At 47.8% G+C, this 19,862-nt stretch overlaps 2 protein-coding genes across 2 annotated transcripts; both read right to left on the reverse strand.

Annotated features, from left to right (window-relative positions):
• Positions 1–6,847: 6,847 nt before the first annotated feature.
• LOC142528576 (uncharacterized) lies at positions 6,848–8,360 on the reverse strand. Its single transcript, XM_075633613.1, has 2 exons — positions 7,347–8,360; positions 6,848–7,213 (listed from the first exon to the last, which is right to left on the reverse strand). Exons 1-2 carry the CDS (start codon positions 8,358–8,360, stop codon positions 6,848–6,850), a joined length of 1,380 nt encoding a protein of 459 aa, XP_075489728.1.
• A 3,558-nt stretch (positions 8,361–11,918) lies between these two features.
• Positions 11,919–17,358, reverse strand: LOC142528577 (uncharacterized). The gene is made up of 7 exons (XM_075633614.1): positions 16,957–17,358; positions 16,729–16,845; positions 16,075–16,623; positions 15,739–15,975; positions 15,574–15,628; positions 13,644–15,527; positions 11,919–12,196 (listed from the first exon to the last, which is right to left on the reverse strand). The coding sequence occupies exons 1-7, from the start codon at positions 17,356–17,358 to the stop codon at positions 11,919–11,921; spliced, it is 3,522 nt and encodes a 1,173-aa protein (XP_075489729.1).
• Positions 17,359–19,862: the final 2,504 nt, after the last annotated feature.

Raw genomic sequence — 19,862 nt, forward strand, 5'->3', positions numbered from 1 at the left:
CTGAAAATGGACACAAGGTGCAACTTGAGTAGGCGATTCCAATGGTGTAATAATCGAGGCCGGACGATGAGCGGTAGCCGGGGCGATCGAATTCGCCGGAATTTGCGCTATTTTCGAACTTTTGGACGTGCAATTGGCCGAGCAAACTTGCTCCGATTGACCTGATATTTTGACAGTAGCCTCGTCTCTTTTTGAGGCACACCTGATGGCACCATTGGCCGGCCAGAAACCGGCGCCGACACGTGTGCGATTTTTTGGACGATTTTGGGGTTTTTTGGGTCACTATTCACATGAGAGAAAAATTGGTTTGGTTTAGGGTTTAGGGTTTAGGGTTTAGGGTTTAGTAAGGGTTTTAGGGTTTAGGGTTTAGGGTTTAGGGGTTAGGGGGTTAGGGGTTAGGGGTTTAGGGGTTTAGGGTTTGGGGGTTAGGGTTTGGGTTTTGGGGTTTGGGGTTTGGGGTTTGGGGTTTAGGGGTTTGGGGTTTAGGGTTTAGGGTTTAGGGTTTGGGGTCTAGGGGTTTAGGGTCTAGGGGTTAGGGGCTAGGGGTTAGGGGCTAGGGTCTAGGGTCTAGGGTCTAGGGTCGAGGGTCGAGGGTCTAGGGCGGAGGGTTCAGGGTTCAGGGTTGAGGGTTGAGGGTTGAGGGTTGAGGGTTGAGGGTTTTTTTTTTATTTAGGGTTAAGGGTTTAGGGTTTTTTTTTTTTTTTTTTTAACTAAAAAGTTTATTTATTAACAAATAAAACCTAACGGAGGGGGACTAGACCAAGACCTCCGGAAAGGCTATATCACAATCATAACATAAGAACAGAAATAAAGACATACTACAACAGGGCAACCTGAAATAAAGCACAACAAAATACAAACAAACCAGCGAGTGCCCCGGAATACATCACAAAAAATAGAACAAAATGGTGAGCAAGGAGATCTCTGCAGTGAACGCCCACCACATACCGCCAAAAATGCGGAAAACGAAATCAGCCTGGATCAAGAGGTCGCCCATAGGGCAAACTCGCCTGAGCCGCCTTCTGCCTATAATAACGCCGCTGCTGAGATCGCGTACGGCCCGGAAGTGGTAGAGATAAACATCCTTCACTCACTGAACCCATCTCAAACTCTGGCAGAGCAGTAGAAACAGGAGTATCACCCACAGGATCCGGAACAGCAGGGGCAATCTCAACAACCGGAACAGTAACAACCACAGGTGCAGTAACAACTGCTCCAAAAGTAGATGCCACCTCAACCATATCCGTGGCCTGAGACGAGATAATCGGATCCAAATCATCGTGAGACGGACTACTCACCGCAGCATTCTGCTCTGCCGCAAGCTTACTAAGAAGGGACTTAAACCTCTGGAGACGGGGTTTAACGGTACCCGAAGTCTCACCAGGACCTGAAGCAGTGGGTAAATCTTGCAGTATCTCATAGTAATTCTTCGTCGAAATGGGCCGAGCCGGATCTTTCCTCACAACAGGTCGGCGTCGGGGACGCTTGGAAATATGTCCTATAAAATCAGTATCACCGGACTGTGGCGGATCAGACGCAACACCCTGAGGCTGCTCGGAAGGAGCCGGAAGCGGGGAATCCGATGCAACACCCTTACCATGAGGTCGGGTCCGGCGCGGGCGAGAAGACTTTCCATTACGAGAGCAAAAATCAAGTGAATGGCCCAACAACTGGCAATGAGAACAATAATGGGGAACTTGCTCATAGACCACCTCCACAACCTGACTATGATCACCCCAACCCACCCAGATACGCTCCGGACGAGCCTGAAGAACATCAATCTCAACACAACTCTAGCAAAAGATCCTCTAGTCCCATCAGCGGTAATCTCATCAATCTTAACTGGATTACCTAAAATCTTAGCAATAGGAAACAAGCTCTGTTTAGCATAAAGATGCAATGGCAAATCAATAAATCTGACCCAAACAGGAGCAATAGGAGAATCCGCCTCAAACTTGAATTCGGGAGTCCATTTCGAGAAACGAATCACTACAGACCGAATCGAAACAAGAGGCTGAGTCCAAAACCTCAAATAATCCTCCTCACAGGAAAGGGTGAGAACCATATACCCACGAGGAAGAAAACGAACAGTATGAGAACCCAACAAACCAATACAAGAGAAAGCAGATAATATATCAGAATTGGGAGTCAAACCCCGGTTCCCAGTGATACGCCCTACCAGAGCAAACTTAAAAGAAGCAGAGAGGGACGAAATAACCTGATCCGGGAACAAAATTCCGGGAATCCCATCTCGAACAATCGGAGCGGGCACCTCATCCATCGATGCAGCAACATCAGCAAAACTCTGAGCCTGCGACGGTGGAGAGGAACGACGCAAAACATCCCCGAAAGACACCGCAGGAGGGACAGAGCGAGGAGAAACAACTGCTGGAGCAACGGGATTAGGAGAAGGCAATTGACTTACTGCCGAGTCAACCCGCATGGGTTGAATGGGTGACTCGATCGAGTCAACCCGGAACGGTACCACCGGAGGACCACCGTCGGCCGGCGATGATGAGAGGAGCATAGAACCGGTGAGAGAACATGAAGAATCGGCCAAAACAGGAGATAATTTGACGGAAATCGTTGGTTGACTCGGCCGCAACTCGCCAATTTGGGCGTTTCCGACCGACGGCTGTGAACCTGCAATTGACGGTGGGGAAATATTACCCAAGACCGGACGAACATAACCGGAAGAGGAATTTCCCAAAGGAGCTCGGACGCCGGCGGAATTGACAGAAGAAGCATGCGCGACGAGGGTTACAGGCGGTGCCGGACTAGATCTAAAATTCCCGATAAATGTGAATGATTAGGGCAACGGGCCATGGACAAACTTATTCGCCTGAGGACGGGCATTCCAGATCGGGGCTTGGATCGGAGAAAGGACGCCGGAACTGACCGGAATCGAGCAAAACGCGGAACTTTCGTGGTGAAATCGGGCGGGCAAATCAACTCTGAATGACTTGAAATTTTCACAGTAGCCTCGCCTTGACGAGACAAATCCAACGGTACCTCATTTGTAAAAAACTGAGTTGAAATCGCCGGAGATGAGATTTTGGCCGGAATTTGCAGATTTTCGGATAAGCTTTTGGTTGGGCAATCGGACTCCGTTTGCTTTGAAAGTTTGACAGCAGCATCGCCTCGTCGTGGCGGTTCAGATGGTCCGGTGAACCGGCCGGGAACCGGCTCCGGCATGTGAGGCGGAAATTTGGAGATTTTTTGGCTTTTTATTTCACTATTCACTTTGAGAGAAAATGTTTTGGGGGCGAATGGTTTAGGGTTTAGGGTTTAGGGTTAGGGTTTTTTTTTTTTTTTTTTTCCGGAATACACCGCCGGATGCGGGGGGGGGGGGGGGGGGTTAGGCAGACCCCTACCTGTATATATCCACAAAATAAACAGTAACAAAATACAGAATACAGAAAAAAAACCTAAAAGAGGAGGTGGATAAAACCATAACCTCCTCAAAAAGGCTAAAGCAGTAGAAACATAAATACATAGCAACCTAGGGAAGGAATTACAAAAGCAAAACGAACCCTAGAAGACTACCAAATAAGCGGCAACAACTAATCAAAAAGGAGAAGCGCTATGAACCACATGCTGAGGAAGACAAAATGATAATGGCGAGATGATCGCAGAGTCCATGCAAAAGCTCTCATCCCGGAGCTATCATCCTGGAGAGTCCAATCTGTCAATATAAATATAATCTGGTAGCTGTCAACTGTACCAAACCCACTAGTCAAAAGAAAATCTGGCCAGGAAGCCACTATACAATGGCGATCACAGAGTAATATATAGATCGCAATCCCGCCAGAACAAAAGATATCTAGCATCTGAATCAAAAGAGCAGAGATCTCGATCCCATGAAGTAGGAGTCTGACGAACATGTCATAAGAAGCAGAGGATCCTTTAGAAAGCACCCCATGAATCCACCATGACATCCAGCAAACACCTCTACAATAACTGATACGGCGGCCAAGGAGAACCAGCAGTAAACGCCCTCCAGGAACCATGAATGTGCCAAAGGAAAGCACCAACAGAAATAGGGCAGAAACCCACTCAGAACAAACAAGAATACACACATCATGTGCAAGTGTCTGGACCCACTTGCACAGACCATACGGAAGTGAAAAACAACCTCCAAGTACACTAACCTGCAATAAAATATATATATATATATATATATATATGTATATAGATATAAATAGATATAGAGCCAGAGACCATAAAGAAAGAGATCCAAAAAAGAAGAAGGGGCTGCAAATGGCTAAGAGGATCTGTTTCTGAGGTATGGAAGCCCAGAATGATCAGATCTAGCAAGGGTGGAGATGTCTGGAGGTAGGGAAGGACCTAACTCTAAGGTGTACTGCCTAAAAGTATGAGCCCTCGCCGCCAAGGCATCCGCCACAGAATTCCCTTCCCGGTAAATATGCGATAAATGAACAGATCGCCCCCTCATCAACAAAAGAATCCGAGTAACAAAATGTTCAAGATCCCAGCAGCACCGACGAGAACGAAGTAAAAGAATGGAAATCCAAGAGTCAGTCTCAATCCAAAGAGGGAAGAGATGAAGATCAGAAGAAATGAGAAGACCCCTCCAAATAGCCCATAATTCTGCCCGGACATTGGTCCCAACTCCAATGAACTCACTGAAAGAAACCACCACATGCCCGGAAGAGTCACGAACAACCCCACCAACAGTAGAGGCCCCAGGACTACCTCTCGAACTCCCATCTACATTCAATTTAAAACACCCGAACGGCGGCCGCAACCAACGAACAATCGTCAGTTTACGAGCCCTACGCAACTGAACAAAAATCCCCATAGCCCTCGCAGCCTGCAAAACACCCCGCCAGTGCATGGGCTTAACAGTAGACGCAGTGTGAGCGAGGCGCAAATAAGACAAAATCTGAGACTTAACAGTCTCCGCGGAAATGTGCAAGTGACGGTGTTTCGCATCGTTACGAGCCGTCCAGAGAAACCATAAAACAATGAAAGGCAAAAACTCCTTCACGTGGCCCCTAGGAGTCCACCCCGGATGCCTCTTCCAAGCACTGAGGAAGAGTCTGAAATCACTGGTAAGGGGAATACGGACATGAAAAACAGCCCCAAAGTAATGCCATACAGACCTGGCAAGAGGGCTATCAATGAAAATGTGCGTGAATGTCTCAGGCATCTCACAACACTGACATTTAGACGCCAGCTCGAAACCACGACGCTGGAGCACATCGTCAACTGGAAGCCATTGATGCCAAAACCTCCAGAGGAAGAAAGACATAGTAGGCCTCAGCCAACTGCCCCAGCAAGGAGTGAAGATATCAGAAACTTGGTCTCTCAAGCGGACAAGCTCCCATGCGGATTTCAGCGAAAAAACACCGTCAGAACTATGCACCCAAATAGCCGAATCGGGCTCCTCCGATGCAATAGGGATCAGAGTAATAGTCTCAGCAACAGAGGGTGGGACAACTGAGCAGAGGAGGTCAAAATCCCAAGCCCCATCTGAAAGAAAGTGAGAAACACGGACACCCCGATCCCTCCTAAGCAGGACCTGACTAGACAAGGGAACATCCCCACACCAGATGTCATCCCAAAAAGCAACATCTCCCACCCCAATTCTCCATCGAATGCCAGATTCAGCACGAGCCCTAATCTTAAGCAAACGACGCCAAGTGGGAGAAATGAACCCAGCAGATGAAACATAAGCTGGATGCACCAACTGGCAGTATTTTCTCATCATGAATTTGGCCCATAGGGATGAACCTTGACGAAAACGAAACCATAATTTAATGGAGAAGCTATCCACAATATCTTTGAGCCTGCGAAATCCAAGACCCCCTTCAGAGACAGGAAGACATGCACGAGACCACCTCGCCCAATGCCATTTCTTATCGAAGGATCTAGATCCCCACAGGAAACCATTGAAAACATTCTCAAGCCTCTCCATAACTGCCAGAGGTGGCTGGACTACCTGGAACATGTAAATGGGAACCGAAAGGAGGACACTCCTAAGGAGAGTCATACGGCTCCCCGGGGAAAGAGTTTTAAGCTCCCAACCCTCCAACTTCTTACTCACCATCTGCACAAGGGGATCAAAAAGAGAGCAAACTCTATTCCCACGAAACAAAGGAACTCCGAGGTATTTGATAGGAAAACAACCCTCCCCAAACCCAGTGATACGAAGGAGACGGGAACGAGTACGACCAGAACACCTCGGAGGCAAAATAATGACACTCTTAACTGCATTCACCAACTGCCCCGAGCAGTTTTCATAGTGATGCAAAAAATCCATGAGACTGTTCATCTCACGAGTCCCACCATTGGCAAAAATAATGATATCATCAGCATAGGCCAGGTGGGAAAGAAGGAGATCACAACCAGATCGGTACCTAATCGCAGGATACTGACGATAAAGACGATCAAGACCACGCGAAAGGTACTCTGCCCCCAAAATGAAAAGAAGTGGGGACAAAGGGTCGCCCTGCCGGAGACCCCTAGTGGATCCAAAGAATCCAGTGAGTGAACCATTGATATTAACTGAAAATTGGCAATGAGAAATGCAGGCAGATATCATCGACACTACCTGCTCTGAAAAGCCATAATGCCTCAAGACATCCAACAGAAAAGACCATTGGACCCTATCATAAGCTTTAGCCATATCCAGTTTCAAAATAACATTGCCACCACGGGTGGGGAGAGAAAGACTATGAGTGAGCTCTTGAGCAAGGAGGATATTATCCGAAATCACCCGCCCTGGAACAAAGCCACTCTGATTCCACGAAACCAGCCTCTCCGCCACCTCCTTCAGCCGAGAATATAAAAGTTTGGAAATTATCTTATTAGTCACATTACACTAGCTGATAGGACGAAAGTCCGACCAAGCCTGAGCACCCATGACTTTGGGGATCAATGTGATCGTGGTGGCAGTAAACCCCTGTGGCAAGGGACTACCCCGAAAGAAATCCAGGACCGCATCAAAAACATCCTGATGGACAATCTCCCAGCAATGCTTAAAGAAGGCCGAAGAGAATCCATCAGGCCCCGCCACACTATCACGATGAATGGAGAAAACAGTCGCCCGCACCTCCTCCAAAGAAGGAGGGGCAGCAATATTTGCGTTCTCCAAATCCGAGATCACCAAGGGGAAATCAGAAAAATCTGGGCAAGAAAGCACAAAAGGATCCCCAGTAAGCAGGTTTTGAAAAAAGGCGGCCCCAGACTGCTGAATAAGCTCAGGGGAAGTAATGCAAGAGCCATTATCCCAAATACGAAAGATTTATTAGCCACCCTTTTTTTCTTGACCATATTGTGGAAGGGTTTGGTGTTCCTCTCACCATCCTCTAACCACCTACAAGCGGCTTTTTGCCGCCAAAAATCCGCCTCCATGGCGGTAACCCTAGCAAGATCTGCATTGCAATTGGACAAACTAGTCCAATGCAAATCCGAAGGAGCAGCTTGTAATCTGCCTCAGCAATCCGGACAGCCTGCTCCGCCTCAGCAAGTTTGGCAAAAAGATCACCAAAAACACTCTTATTCCACCACTTCAGATGGCTTTTGAGGCGCTTCAATTTCACAAAAAGACGGTGCATACCGTTCAAATGACACGGTAAATTCCAATTAAGCCTCACCGTCTGCAAAAAACCATGGTGCCTGAGCCACATGCTCTGAAAGCGAAAAGAACTCGGCCCACTAGCAAAGACCGGGACTGACACAAAAAGAGGACAATGGTCAGAGACCGTACGAATGAGGTGCTCCACACGAATAGAATGAAAATGGTCACCCCAATCAACAGACACAAAAACCCGATCAAGACGCTTCCAAATGGTCTTGTTCGTCCACGTGAACGAAGACCCCTCAAAACCAGCATCTACTAACCCAGAATCCAAAATAAATTGGTTAAATTCTTCCATGGGAAGCAACCGCCCACCAGAAGAACCCAAACACTCCGACGAATTTCTGACTACATTAAAGTCGCCACCAACAAGCCAAGGACCCTGAGCAGGCTTAACCTGAAGCAAAGAATTCCAAAGCTGTCTGCGCTCAATGTAGTCACACTTAGCATAAACAAAGGAACAAAAGACAGTGGTCGGCAAAAAAGTAGCAGAAACCCGGAAGTGAAGGAATTGAGTGTGATCAAAAAGACACTCAACCATGACATCCTCAGCAAAGAAAACCCAGATATGACCCGAGGAGTTCGATATAACTCGAGAAAAACCAAAACAACGAGTCATAAAACGAACATCCAGATCAATCATGGGTTCCAAAATAGCCAAGATCTTGACTCTCTTATCTTTAACGTGGGCATGTAGCCTTTGTTGAGACTCCGAGCTCCGGAGCCCCCTGACATTCCATATGAGAAAATTCATGGAGAATGGGCACCAGAACCGCCCTGTCGCTTTTTACGCGACCTATGAAAAGCATTCTCCTTCCTTTTCTTAATATCCCCCATATCAGCATCCAGAATACGACCTTCAGACCTACAGCCATCACCCGACTCAGAATGCCGATCGAATTCCTGATCAGTATCTCCAGCAGATTCCAGCCGGAAGACCAGCTCACTGACAGAAGGACCCTACCTAGCAACCAATTCCTCTACCGTAGAGGAAGCATCATCAGGAGACAAAGGAACAGAGGGGATGGAATGACTACTGTGATTCAAAGTACAAGGCCCCAGAGAACCAAACACAGGCAACTCACTAGTAGACGGGACCCCAATACCATCCACACAATCATCCAACTGTAACCCTCCATCAATAACCTCATCACTGAGGATCACACCCTCAAATAGAACAGACTCCAAAGGATCCTTTCCAGAAGACCCAACACCGGCATCCTCCAGATTACCACATGGAGGGTCCATATCAACACAATCTAATCCAACAGGATCAGGCTCCGCATCCTGCCCATGCGAGAGCACCTCAAAAGGATTCAACTCAAGAGGATTCTTTCTTGGAAGAGCCTGCCGAACTGGCCTCTTTCTCCCTCTACGTCTGGGACCCGTGCCAGTTTTCTGAAGCTGAGGCTGGGTCCCCAAATTAAAACCAGAATTAACACCCCCTGGAGGGGCAGACTCTGTAGATGGGGGAGACTGGCCAGAAGCACGGTCAGCAGGCTTAGGACGAACAGGTTTGGGATTTTTTCCATGGAAATAACAAACACTGGTCGAATGACCCAGCATTTTGCAATCCATGCAGTACCCGGGGATTCGCTCATAAATGACTTCAATTTCTTGAGCATGATCACCCCAACCCACCCAAATCTCTTTGACTGGCGGTTCGAGCACATTAATTTCAACACAGACGCGAGTAAAAGCGCCTCGAGAAGAATCTGCAGTATGATCATCCATCTTCACCGGTTTCCCCACAATTTTGGCCAAAGCAAAGAGACTTTGCTTAGAAAACAAATGAAGGGGAAGACCTTGGAAGCGGATCCAAACAGGGGCAATGGGTGACTCCTCCTGAAGATTAAACTCTGGCGTCCACTTAGAGAAGCGGACCGACAGAGGTCCAACCTGCATAACCCCCTTAGTCCAAAAGAACGCATAGTCTTCTTCACAAGCAAGTGTGAGAACAAGAAAACCCCGAGGCATGAACTTTAAGTCAAAAGATCTAACTAGTCCCAATTTAGCAAAAGCCGCAGAAATACCAGAATTTGGAACTAGAGATCGATTCCCTGAAATTTTTCCAACCAAAGCAAATTTGAAAGGTTCTGCGAGGGTAGAAATAACCTCATCCGGAAAGAGAATACCCGGTTTTCCATTTCGAAGAGTCGGCACAGGCATGTCATTCATAGAGTTGTGCAACTCATCAAAGCTTTTTTTGGCCGTCCGAGGGGATGGTGGAGTCAGGATATCACGAAATGACACAGTAAGCGGAATAGGAACACGCGTACCTGGTTTGACCGTTTCAGCACAAGGGTTGACTGCCGAGTCAACTCGTCCTTCACGGTGATTCGACTCGACCGAGTTGACTCGTGAGTCACCTACCGGAGCACCACCATGGACCGGCGACGGTGAGGGGAGTCCAGAACCGGGACCAATTCGTGCAGACTCGGGCATTGGAGGGTCCGATTTAACCAAAGTATGTGAAGAAGCTCGATTTTGCCCTAGAAATTGGGCCTTTCCCACCGGTGGCCGGAAACAAGAAATTGAAGATGGCAAAATGCGACCCATACCTGGACGATCAACCCCTAAAGAGGAATTGAAGAAAGAAGCCGGAATAGTGCCTGAAATCGGCGGTGAGAAAGACGGCAGTGAGGCGTCGAACGGCGTGTTCTTAGATCTGAAATTCACGGCTGATTTGAACTCCGATTGGAGTGATTCATGAACCATTGGAATCGTCTGGACGAGAGGGTCACAGATCGGGGTCGGGATGGAACATTGGATGTCGGAGTTGGCCGGAATCGACGAAACAAGCGACGGCTGCGCAGTGAACAGTGACTGCGGAGCTTTGAACGGAGATGACGCCGGAACGGGGTAACTGGACGGTCGCGCAGGTGCCGGAAATGAAAGGGGAGGGTGAGGCGAAAGGAATGATGGATGGCCAGTACCAGGAGGAGCGACGGTTGCCGGCGTCGACGACGAGGAAGAAACCGCCGCGATTTTGACCGGAGAAATGAGTGGGTAATCGGACTCCATTTGAGCTGAAATTTTGTAGGGAGGGTCGTCGTGAGGTGGCGGTTCAGATGGGGTGGTTGGCCGGCCGGGATCCGGCGGCGGTGGCATGGCGGTGGGTAGGGCGTGAATAGTGACGGGTTTAGTGTGTTTTTTCTCACCTTTTACTGTATGTTTTTTCAGAGAAAATTTTTTTGGGGGCAAATGGTTTAGGGTTTAGGGTTTAGGGTTTAGGGTTTAGGGTTTTTTTTTTTTTTTTTTTTTATAGAAAATTTTATTTATATACAACAAAAGAGCAGTACAAAGAAAGCCTGATGGGAGGGGGACTAGGCCAAGACCTCCGCAGAAAAAGGCTAAACAAGCATAACATCATAACAAAAGTAACGACATACTACAACAGGGCAACCCAGAATAAAGCAAAACACAGAAATAAAAACATCGGGCGCCCCGGAATACATCAGACAAACTAATAACACTGATGGGCAAGGAGAACTCTGCAGTGAACGCCCATCAGAAAATCATATCAACCTGAATCAGGCGGTCGCCCATAGGGTAACCCCGCCTGACTCTTCTGAGATCTGTAAAACCGACGCTGCTGTGAGCGCGTGCGACCTGGTAATGGCAAGGACTGACAGGAAGTAGTAGGAGGAAGATCCAAATCAGCCTTTCGAGAACCATTCCCAAGGTCGATGTGTAACGAAGTAATGGGACCAGAAGCTGTAGGAACAACCATCTGTGCCGGAACAGTGGAGACAATCATCGGGTCTGTTACCACTGGAACAACATCCACCAGAGAAGAGCTCGCCCCAGAACCAGACCCCTGAGCATCACCTGCAATAACTGATGTAACAACCAGAGGTATAGCAGGAGGAGAATGCATCGGAGCCACAACAACCTGAGGCACCAATGGAACATCCTCAACAATAGCCTCTAAAACATGAGAAGAAGACGATGGGCATGAAGATGAACCAACACCAGAATTACCACCTGGAAAGGAATCTTCTGAAATGGAGTGAAGAACCGCAAACTGATTACTCGAAATAGGAGACTGTGGAGTAACCTGACTAGAAGCCTGGCGGCGCCTACATCTCTGCTGAACCCATCCTGGCTCAGTACTCCCAGAACCAGGACCACTAGAAGGAACCGAGCCAGGCGGAAAACCTTGAGGCTGACCCGAAGAAGGAGGCCGCTGCCCCTGAGCAAAAGAACGGCCACCAAGAGCCTTATAACCAGAACGAGAACAACGCTGCACTGAATGACCTAGCATCTTACAATCCGTGCAAAAATAGGGGACTTTTTCATAAACCACCCCCTAAGTCTGCCGGTGGCTGCCCCACCCGACCCAGATCTCATCTAAACGAGGAAGCAACACATCAATCTCAACACAAATACGGGCAAAAGATCCCCGAGAACCATCAGCGGTGATCTCATCCACCATAACAGGGTTCCCTAAGAGCTTACCAATCTGATAAAGACACTTCTTGTCATATAAATGCAACGGTAGATCAGGAATACGAACCCAAACCGGAGCAATCAAAGACTCAGCCTCAAATTTAAACTCCGGTGTCCATTTGAAAAAGCGTATCGACACTGACCCAATAGAAACTAAGTCCTGAGGCCAGAACTTCAAATAATCTTCCTCGCTAGAGAAAATAAGAACCAAAAATCCTCGGGGAAGAAATTTCAATGTAAATGAGGCCAAAAAGCCAAAACGAGAAAAAGCAGCCAAGATATCACTATTGGGTGTAACACCCCGGTTCCCTGTAACACGGCCAATCAACGCAAATTTAAAAGGCACTGACAGAGAAGAAATAACCTGATCCGGGAATAGAATACCCGGTATACCATCAACAATGGCCGGTTCAGGAATCTCGCCCGGTTTAGGGTTTAGGGTTTAGGGTTTTTTTTTTTTTTTTTATTTCCGGAAAACACCGCCGGATGCGGGGGGGTTAGGCAGACCCCTACCTGTATATATCCACAAAATAAACAGTAACAAAATACAGAATACAGAAAAAAAACCTAAAAGAGGAGGTGGATAAAACCATAACATCCTCAAAAAGGCTAAAGCAGTAGAAACATAAATACAAAGCAACCTAGGGAAGGAATTACAAAAGCAAAACGAACCCTAGAAGACTACCAAATAAGCGGCAACAACTAATCAAAAAGGAGAAGCGCTATGAACCACATGCTGAGGAAGACAAAATGATAATGGCGAGATGATCGCAGAGTCCATGCAAAAGCTCTCATCCCGGAGCTATCATCCTGGAGAGTCCAATATGTCATAAGAAGCAGAGGATCCTTTAGAAAGCACCCCATGAATCCACCATGACATCCAGCAAACACCTCTACAATAACTGATACGGCGGCCAAGGAGAACCAGCAGTAAACGCCCTCCAGGAACCATGAATGTGCCAAAGGAAAGCACCAACAGAAATAGGGCAGAAACCCACTCAGAACAAACAAGAATACACACATCATGTGCAAGTGTCTGGACCCACTTGCACAGACCATACGGAAGTGAAAAACAACCTCCAAGTACACTAACCTGCAATAAAATATATATATATATATATATGTATATAGATATAAATAGATATAGAGCCAGAGACCATAAAGAAAGAGATCCAAAAAAGAAGAAGGGGCTGCAAATGGCTAAGAGGATCTGTTTCTGAGGTATGGAAGCCCAGAATGATCAGATCTAGCAAGGGTGGAGATGTCTGGAGGTAGGGAAGGACCTAACTCTAAGGTGTACTGCCTAAAAGTATGAGCCCTCGCCGCCAAGGCATCCGCCACAGAATTCCCTTCCCGGTAAATATGGGATAAATGAACAGATCGCCCCCTCATCAACAAAAGAATCCGAGTAACAAAATGTTCAAGATCCCAGCAGCACCGACGAGAACGAAGTAAAAAAGAATGGAAATCCAAGAGTCAGTCTCAATCCAAAGAGGGAAGAGATGAAGATCAGAAGAAATGAGAAGACCCCTCCAAATAGCCCATAATTCTGCCCGGACATTGGTCCCAACTCCAATGAACTCACTGAAAGAAACCACCACATGCCCGGAAGAGTCACGAACAACCCCACCAACAGTAGAGGCCCCAGGACTACCTCTCGAACTCCCATCTACATTCAATTTAAAACACCCGAACGGCGGCCGCAACCAACGAACAATCGTCAGTTTACGAGCCCTACGCAACTGAACAAAAATCCCCATAGCCCTCGCAGCCTGCAAAACACCCCGCCAGTGCATGGGCTTAACAGTAGACGCAGCGTGAGCGAGGCGCAAATAAGACAAAATCTGAGACTTAACAGTCTCCGCGGAAATGTGCAAGTGACGGTGTTTCGCATCGTTACGAGCCGTCCAGAGAAACCATAAAACAATGAAAGGCAAAAACTCCTTCACGTGGCCCCTAGGAGTCCACCCCGGATGCCTCTTCCAAGCACTGAGGAAGAGTCTGAAATCACTGGTAAGGGGAATACGGACATGAAAAACAGCCCCAAAGTAATGCCATACAGACCTGGCAAGAGGGCTATCAATGAAAATGTGCGTGAATGTCTCAGGCATCTCACAACACTGACATTTAGACGCCAGCTCGAAACCACGACGCTGGAGCACATCGTCAACTGGAAGCCATTGATGCCAAAACCTCCAGAGGAAGAAAGACATAGTAGGCCTCAGCCAACTGCCCCAGCAAGGAGTGAAGATATCAGAAACTTGGTCTCTCAAGCGGACAAGCTCCCATGCGGATTTCAGCGAAAAAACACCGTCAGAACTATGCACCCAAATAGCCGAATCGGGCTCCCCCGATGCAATAGGGATCAGAGTAATAGTCTCAGCAACAGAGGGTGGGACAACTGAGGAGAGGAGGTAAAAATCCCAAGCCCCATCTGAAAGAAAGTGAGAAACACGGACACCCCGATCCCTCCTAAGCAGGACCTGACTAGACAAGGGAACATCCCCACACCAGATGTCATCCCAAAAAGCAACATCTCCCACCCCAATTCTCCATCGAATGCCAGATTCAGCACGAGCCCTAATCTTAAGCAAACGACGCCAAGTGGGAGAAATGAACCCAGCAGATGAAACATAAGCTGGATGCACCAACTGGCAGTATTTTCTCATCATGAATTTGGCCCATAGGGATGAACCTTTACGAAAACGAAACCATAATTTAATGGAGAAGCTATCCACAATATCTTTGAGCCTGCGAAATCCAAGACCCCCTTCAGAGACAGGAAGACATGCACGAGACCACCTCGCCCAATGCCATTTCTTATCCAAGGATCTGGATCCCCACAGGAAACCATTGAAAACATTCTCAAGCCTCTCCATAACTGCCAGAGGTGGCTGGACTACCTGGAACATGTAAATGGGAACCGAAAGGAGGACACTCCTAAGGAGAGTCATACGGCTCCCCGGGGAAAGAGTTTTAAGCTCCCAACCCTCCAACTTCTTACTCACCATCTGCACAAGGGGATCAAAAAGAGAGCAAACTCTATTCCCACGAAACAAAGGAACTCCGAGGTATTTGATAGGAAAACAACCCTCCCCAAACCCAATGATACGAAGGAGACGGGAACGAGTACGACCAGAACACCTCGGAGGCAAAATAATGACACTCTTAACTGCATTCACCAACTGCCCCGAGCAGTTTTCATAGTGATGCAAAAAATCCATGAGACTGTTCATCTCACGAGTCCCACCATTGGCAAAAATAATGATATCATCAGCATAGGCCAGGTGGGAAAGAAGGAGATCACAACCAGATCGGTACCTAATCGCAGGATACTGACGATAAAGACGATCAAGACCACGCGAAAGGTACTCTGCCCCCAAAATGAAAAGAAGTGGGGACAAAGGGTCGCCCTGCCGGAGACCCCTAGTGGATCCAAAGAATCCAGTGAGTGAACCATTGATATTAACTGAAAATTGGCAATGAGAAATGCAGGCAGATATCATCGACACTACCTGCTCTGAAAAGCCATAATGCCTCAAGACATCCAACAGAAAAGACCATTGGACCCTATCATAAGCTTTAGCCATATCCAGTTTCAAAATAACATTGCCACCACGGGTGGGGAGAGAAAGACTATGAGTGAGCTCTTGAGCAAGGAGGATATTATCCGAAATCACCCGCCCTGGAACAAAGCCACTCTGATTCCACGAAACCAGCCTCTCCGCCACCTCCTTCAGCCGAGAATATAAAAGTTTGGAAATTATCTTATTAGTCACATTACACAAGCTGATAGGACGAAAGTCCGACCAAGCCTGAGCACCCATGACTTTGGGAATCAATGTGATCGTGGTGGCAGTAAACCCCTGTGGAAAGGGACTACCCCGAAAGAAATCCAGGACCGCATCAAAAACATCCTGATGGACAATCTCCCAGCAATGCTGAAAGAAGGCCGAAGAGAATCCACCAGGCCCCGCCACACTATCACGATGAATGGAGAAAACAGTCGCCCGCACCTCCTCCAAAGAAGGAGGGGCAGCAATATTTGCGTTCTCCAAATCCGAGATCACCAAGGGGAAATCAGAAAAATCTGGGCAAGAAAGCACAAAAGGATCCCCAGTAAGCAGGTTTTGAAAAAAGGCAGCCCCAGACTGCTGAATAAGCTCAGGGGAAGTAATGCAAGAGCCATTATCCCAAATACGAAAGATTTTATTAGCCACCCTTTTTTTCTTGACCATATTGTGGAAGAGTTTGGTGTTCCTCTCACCATCCGCTAACCACCTACAAGCGGCTTTTTGCCGCCAAAAATCCGCCTCCATGGCGGTAACCCTAGCAAGATCTGCATTGCAATTGGACAAACTAGTCCAATGCAAATCCGAAGGAGCAGCCTCGCAATCTGCCTCAGCAATCCGGACAGCCTGCTCCGCCTCAGCAAGTTTGGCAAAAAGATCACCAAAAACACTCTTATTCCACCACTTCAGATGGCTTTTGAGGCGCTTCAATTTCACAAAAAGACGGTGCATACCGTTCAAATGACACGGTAAATTCCAATTAAGCCTCACCGTCTACAAAAAACCATGGTGCCTGAGCCACATGCTCTGAAAGCGAAAAGAACTCGGCCCACTAGCAAAGACCGGGACTGACACAAAAAGAGGACAATGGTCAGAGACCGTACGAATGAGGTGCTCCACACGAATAGAATGAAAATGGTCACCCCAATCAACAGACACAAAAACCCGATCAAGACGCTTCCAAATGGTCTTGTTCGTCCACGTGAACGAAGACCCCTCAAAACCAGCATCTACTAACCCAGAATCCAAAATAAAGTGATTAAATTCTTCCATGGGAAGCAACCGCCCACCAGAAGAACCCAAACACTCCGACGAATTTCTGACTACATTAAAGTCGCCACCAACAAGCCAAGGACCCTGAGCAGGCTTAACCTGAAGCAAAGAATTCCAAAGCTGTCTGCGCTCAATGTAGTCACACTTAGCATAAACAAAGGAACAAAAGACAGTGGTCGGCAAAAAAGTAGCAGAAACCCGGAAGTGAAGGAATTGAGTGTGATCAAAAAGACACTCAACCATGACATCCTCAGCAAAGAAAACCCAGATATGACCCGAGGAGTTCGATATAACTCGAGAAAAACCAAAACAACGAGTCATAAAACGAACATCCAGATCAATCATGGGTTCCAAAATAGCCAAGATCTTGACTCTCTTATCTTTAACGTGGGCATGTAGCCTTTGTTGAGACTCCGAGCTCCGGAGCCCCCTGACATTCCATATGAGAAAATTCATGGAGAATGGGCACCAGAACCGCCCTGTCGCTTTTTACGCGACCTATGAAAAGCATTCTCCTTCCTTTTCTTAATATCCCCCATATCAGCATCCAGAATACGACCTTCAGACCTACAGCCATCACCCGACTCAGAATGCCGATCGAATTCCTAATCAGTATCTCCAGCAGATTCCAGCCGGAAGACCAGCTCACTGACAGAAGGACCCTACCTAGCAACCAATTCCTCTACCGTAGAGGAAGCATCATCAGGAGACAAAGGAACAGAGGGGATGGAATGACTACTGTGATTCAAAGTACAAGGCCCCAGAGAACCAAACACAGGCAACTCACTAGTAGACGGGACCCCAATACCATCCACACAATCATCCAACTGTAACCCTCCATCAATAACCTCATCACTGAGGATCACACCCTCAAATAGAACAGACTCCAAAGGATCCTTTCCAGAAGACCCAACACCGGCATCCTCCAGATTACCACATGGAGGGTCCATATCAACACAATCTAATCCAACAGGATCAGGCTCCGCATCCTGCCCATGCGAGAGCACCTCAAAAGGATTCAACTCAAGAGGATTCTTTCTTGGAAGAGCCTGCCGAACTGGCCTCTTTCTCCCTCTACGTCTGGGACCCGTGCCAGTTTTCTGAAGCTGAGGCTGGGTCCCCAAATTAAAACCAGAATTAACACCCCCTGGAGGGGCAGACTCTGTAGATGGGGGAGACTGGCCAGAAGCACGGTCAGCAGGCTTAGGACGAACAGGTTTGGGATTTTTTCCATGGAAATAACAAACACTGGTCGAATGACCCAGCATTTTGCAATCCATGCAGTACCCGGGGATTCGCTCATAAATGACTTCAATTTCTTGAGCATGATCACCCCAACCCACCCAAATCTCTTTGACTGGCGGTTCGAGCACATTAATTTCAACACAGACGCGAGCAAAAGCGCCTCGAGAAGAATCTGCAGTATGATCATCCATCTTCACCGGTTTCCCCACAATTTTGGCCAAAGCAAAGAGACTTTGCTTAGAAAACAAATGAAGGGGAAGACCTTGGAAGCGGATCCAAACAGGGGCAATGGGTGACTCCTCCTGAAGATTAAACTTTGGCGTCCACTTAGAGAAGCGGACCGACAGAGGTCCAACCTGCATAACCCCCTTAGTCCAAAAGAACGCATAGTCTTCTTCACAAGCAAGTGTGAGAACAAGAAAACCCCGAGGCATGAACTTTAAGTCAAAAGATCTAACTAGTCCCAATTTAGCAAAAGCCGCAGAAATACCAGAATTTGGAACTAGAGATCGATTCCCTGAAATTTTTCCAACCAAAGCAAATTTGAAAGGTTCTGCGAGGGTAGAAATAACCTCATCCGGAAAGAGAATACCCGGTTTTCCATTTCGAAGAGTCGGCACAGGCATGTCATTCATAGAGTTGTGCAACTCATCAAAGCTTTTTTTGGCCGTCCGAGGGGATGGTGGAGTCAGGATATCACGAAATGACACAGTAAGCGGAATAGGAACACGCGTACCTGGTTTGACCGTTTCAGCACAAGGGTTGACTGCCGAGTCAACTCGTCCTTCACGGTGATTCGACTCGACCGAGTTGACTCGTGAGTCACCTACCGGAGCACCACCATGGACCGGCGACGGTGAGGGGAGTCCAGAACCGGGACCAATTCGTGCAGACTCGGGCATTGGAGGGTCCGATTTAACCAAAGTATGTGAAGAAGCTCGATTTTGCCCTAGAAATTGGGCCTTTCCCACCGGTGGCCGGAAACCAGAAATTGAAGATGGCAAAATGCGACCCATACCTGGACGATCAACCCCTAAAGAGGAATTGAAGAAAGAAGCCGGAATAGTGCCTGAAATCAGCGGTGAGAAAGACGGCAGTGAGGCGTCGAACGGCGTGTTCTTAGATCTGAAATTCACGGCTGATTTGAACTCCGATTGGAGTGATTCATGAACCATTGGAATCGTCTGGACGAGAGGGACACAGATCGGGGTCGGGATGGAACATTGGATGTCGGAGTTGGCCGGAATCGACGAAACAAGCGACGGCTGCGCAGTGAACAGTGACTGCGGAGCTTTGAACGGAGATGACGCCGGAACGGGGTAACTGGACGGTCGCGCAGGTGCCGGAAATGAAAGGGGAGGGTGAGGCGAAGAGAATGATGTATGGCCAGTACCAGGAGGAGCGACGGTTGCCGGCGCCGACGACGGGGAAGAAACCGCCGCGATTTTGACCGGAGAAATGAGTGGGTAATCGGACTCCATTTGAGCTGAAATTTTGTAGGGAGGGTCGTCGTGAGGTGGCGGTTCAGATGGGGTGGTTGGCCGGCCGGGATCCGGCGGCGATGGCATGGCGGTGGGTAGGGCGTGAATAGTGACGGGTTTAGTGTGTTTTTTCTCACCTTTTACTGTGTGTTTTTTCAGAGAAAATTTTTTTGGGGGCAAATGGTTTTTTGGTTTAGGGTTTAGGGTTTAGGGTTTAGGGTTTTTTTTTTTTTT

The sequence above is a fragment of the Primulina tabacum genome, chromosome 16 (assembly GCF_025594145.1).
Source record: "Primulina tabacum isolate GXHZ01 chromosome 16, ASM2559414v2, whole genome shotgun sequence".
Lineage (NCBI taxonomy): Eukaryota > Viridiplantae > Streptophyta > Magnoliopsida > Lamiales > Gesneriaceae > Primulina > Primulina tabacum.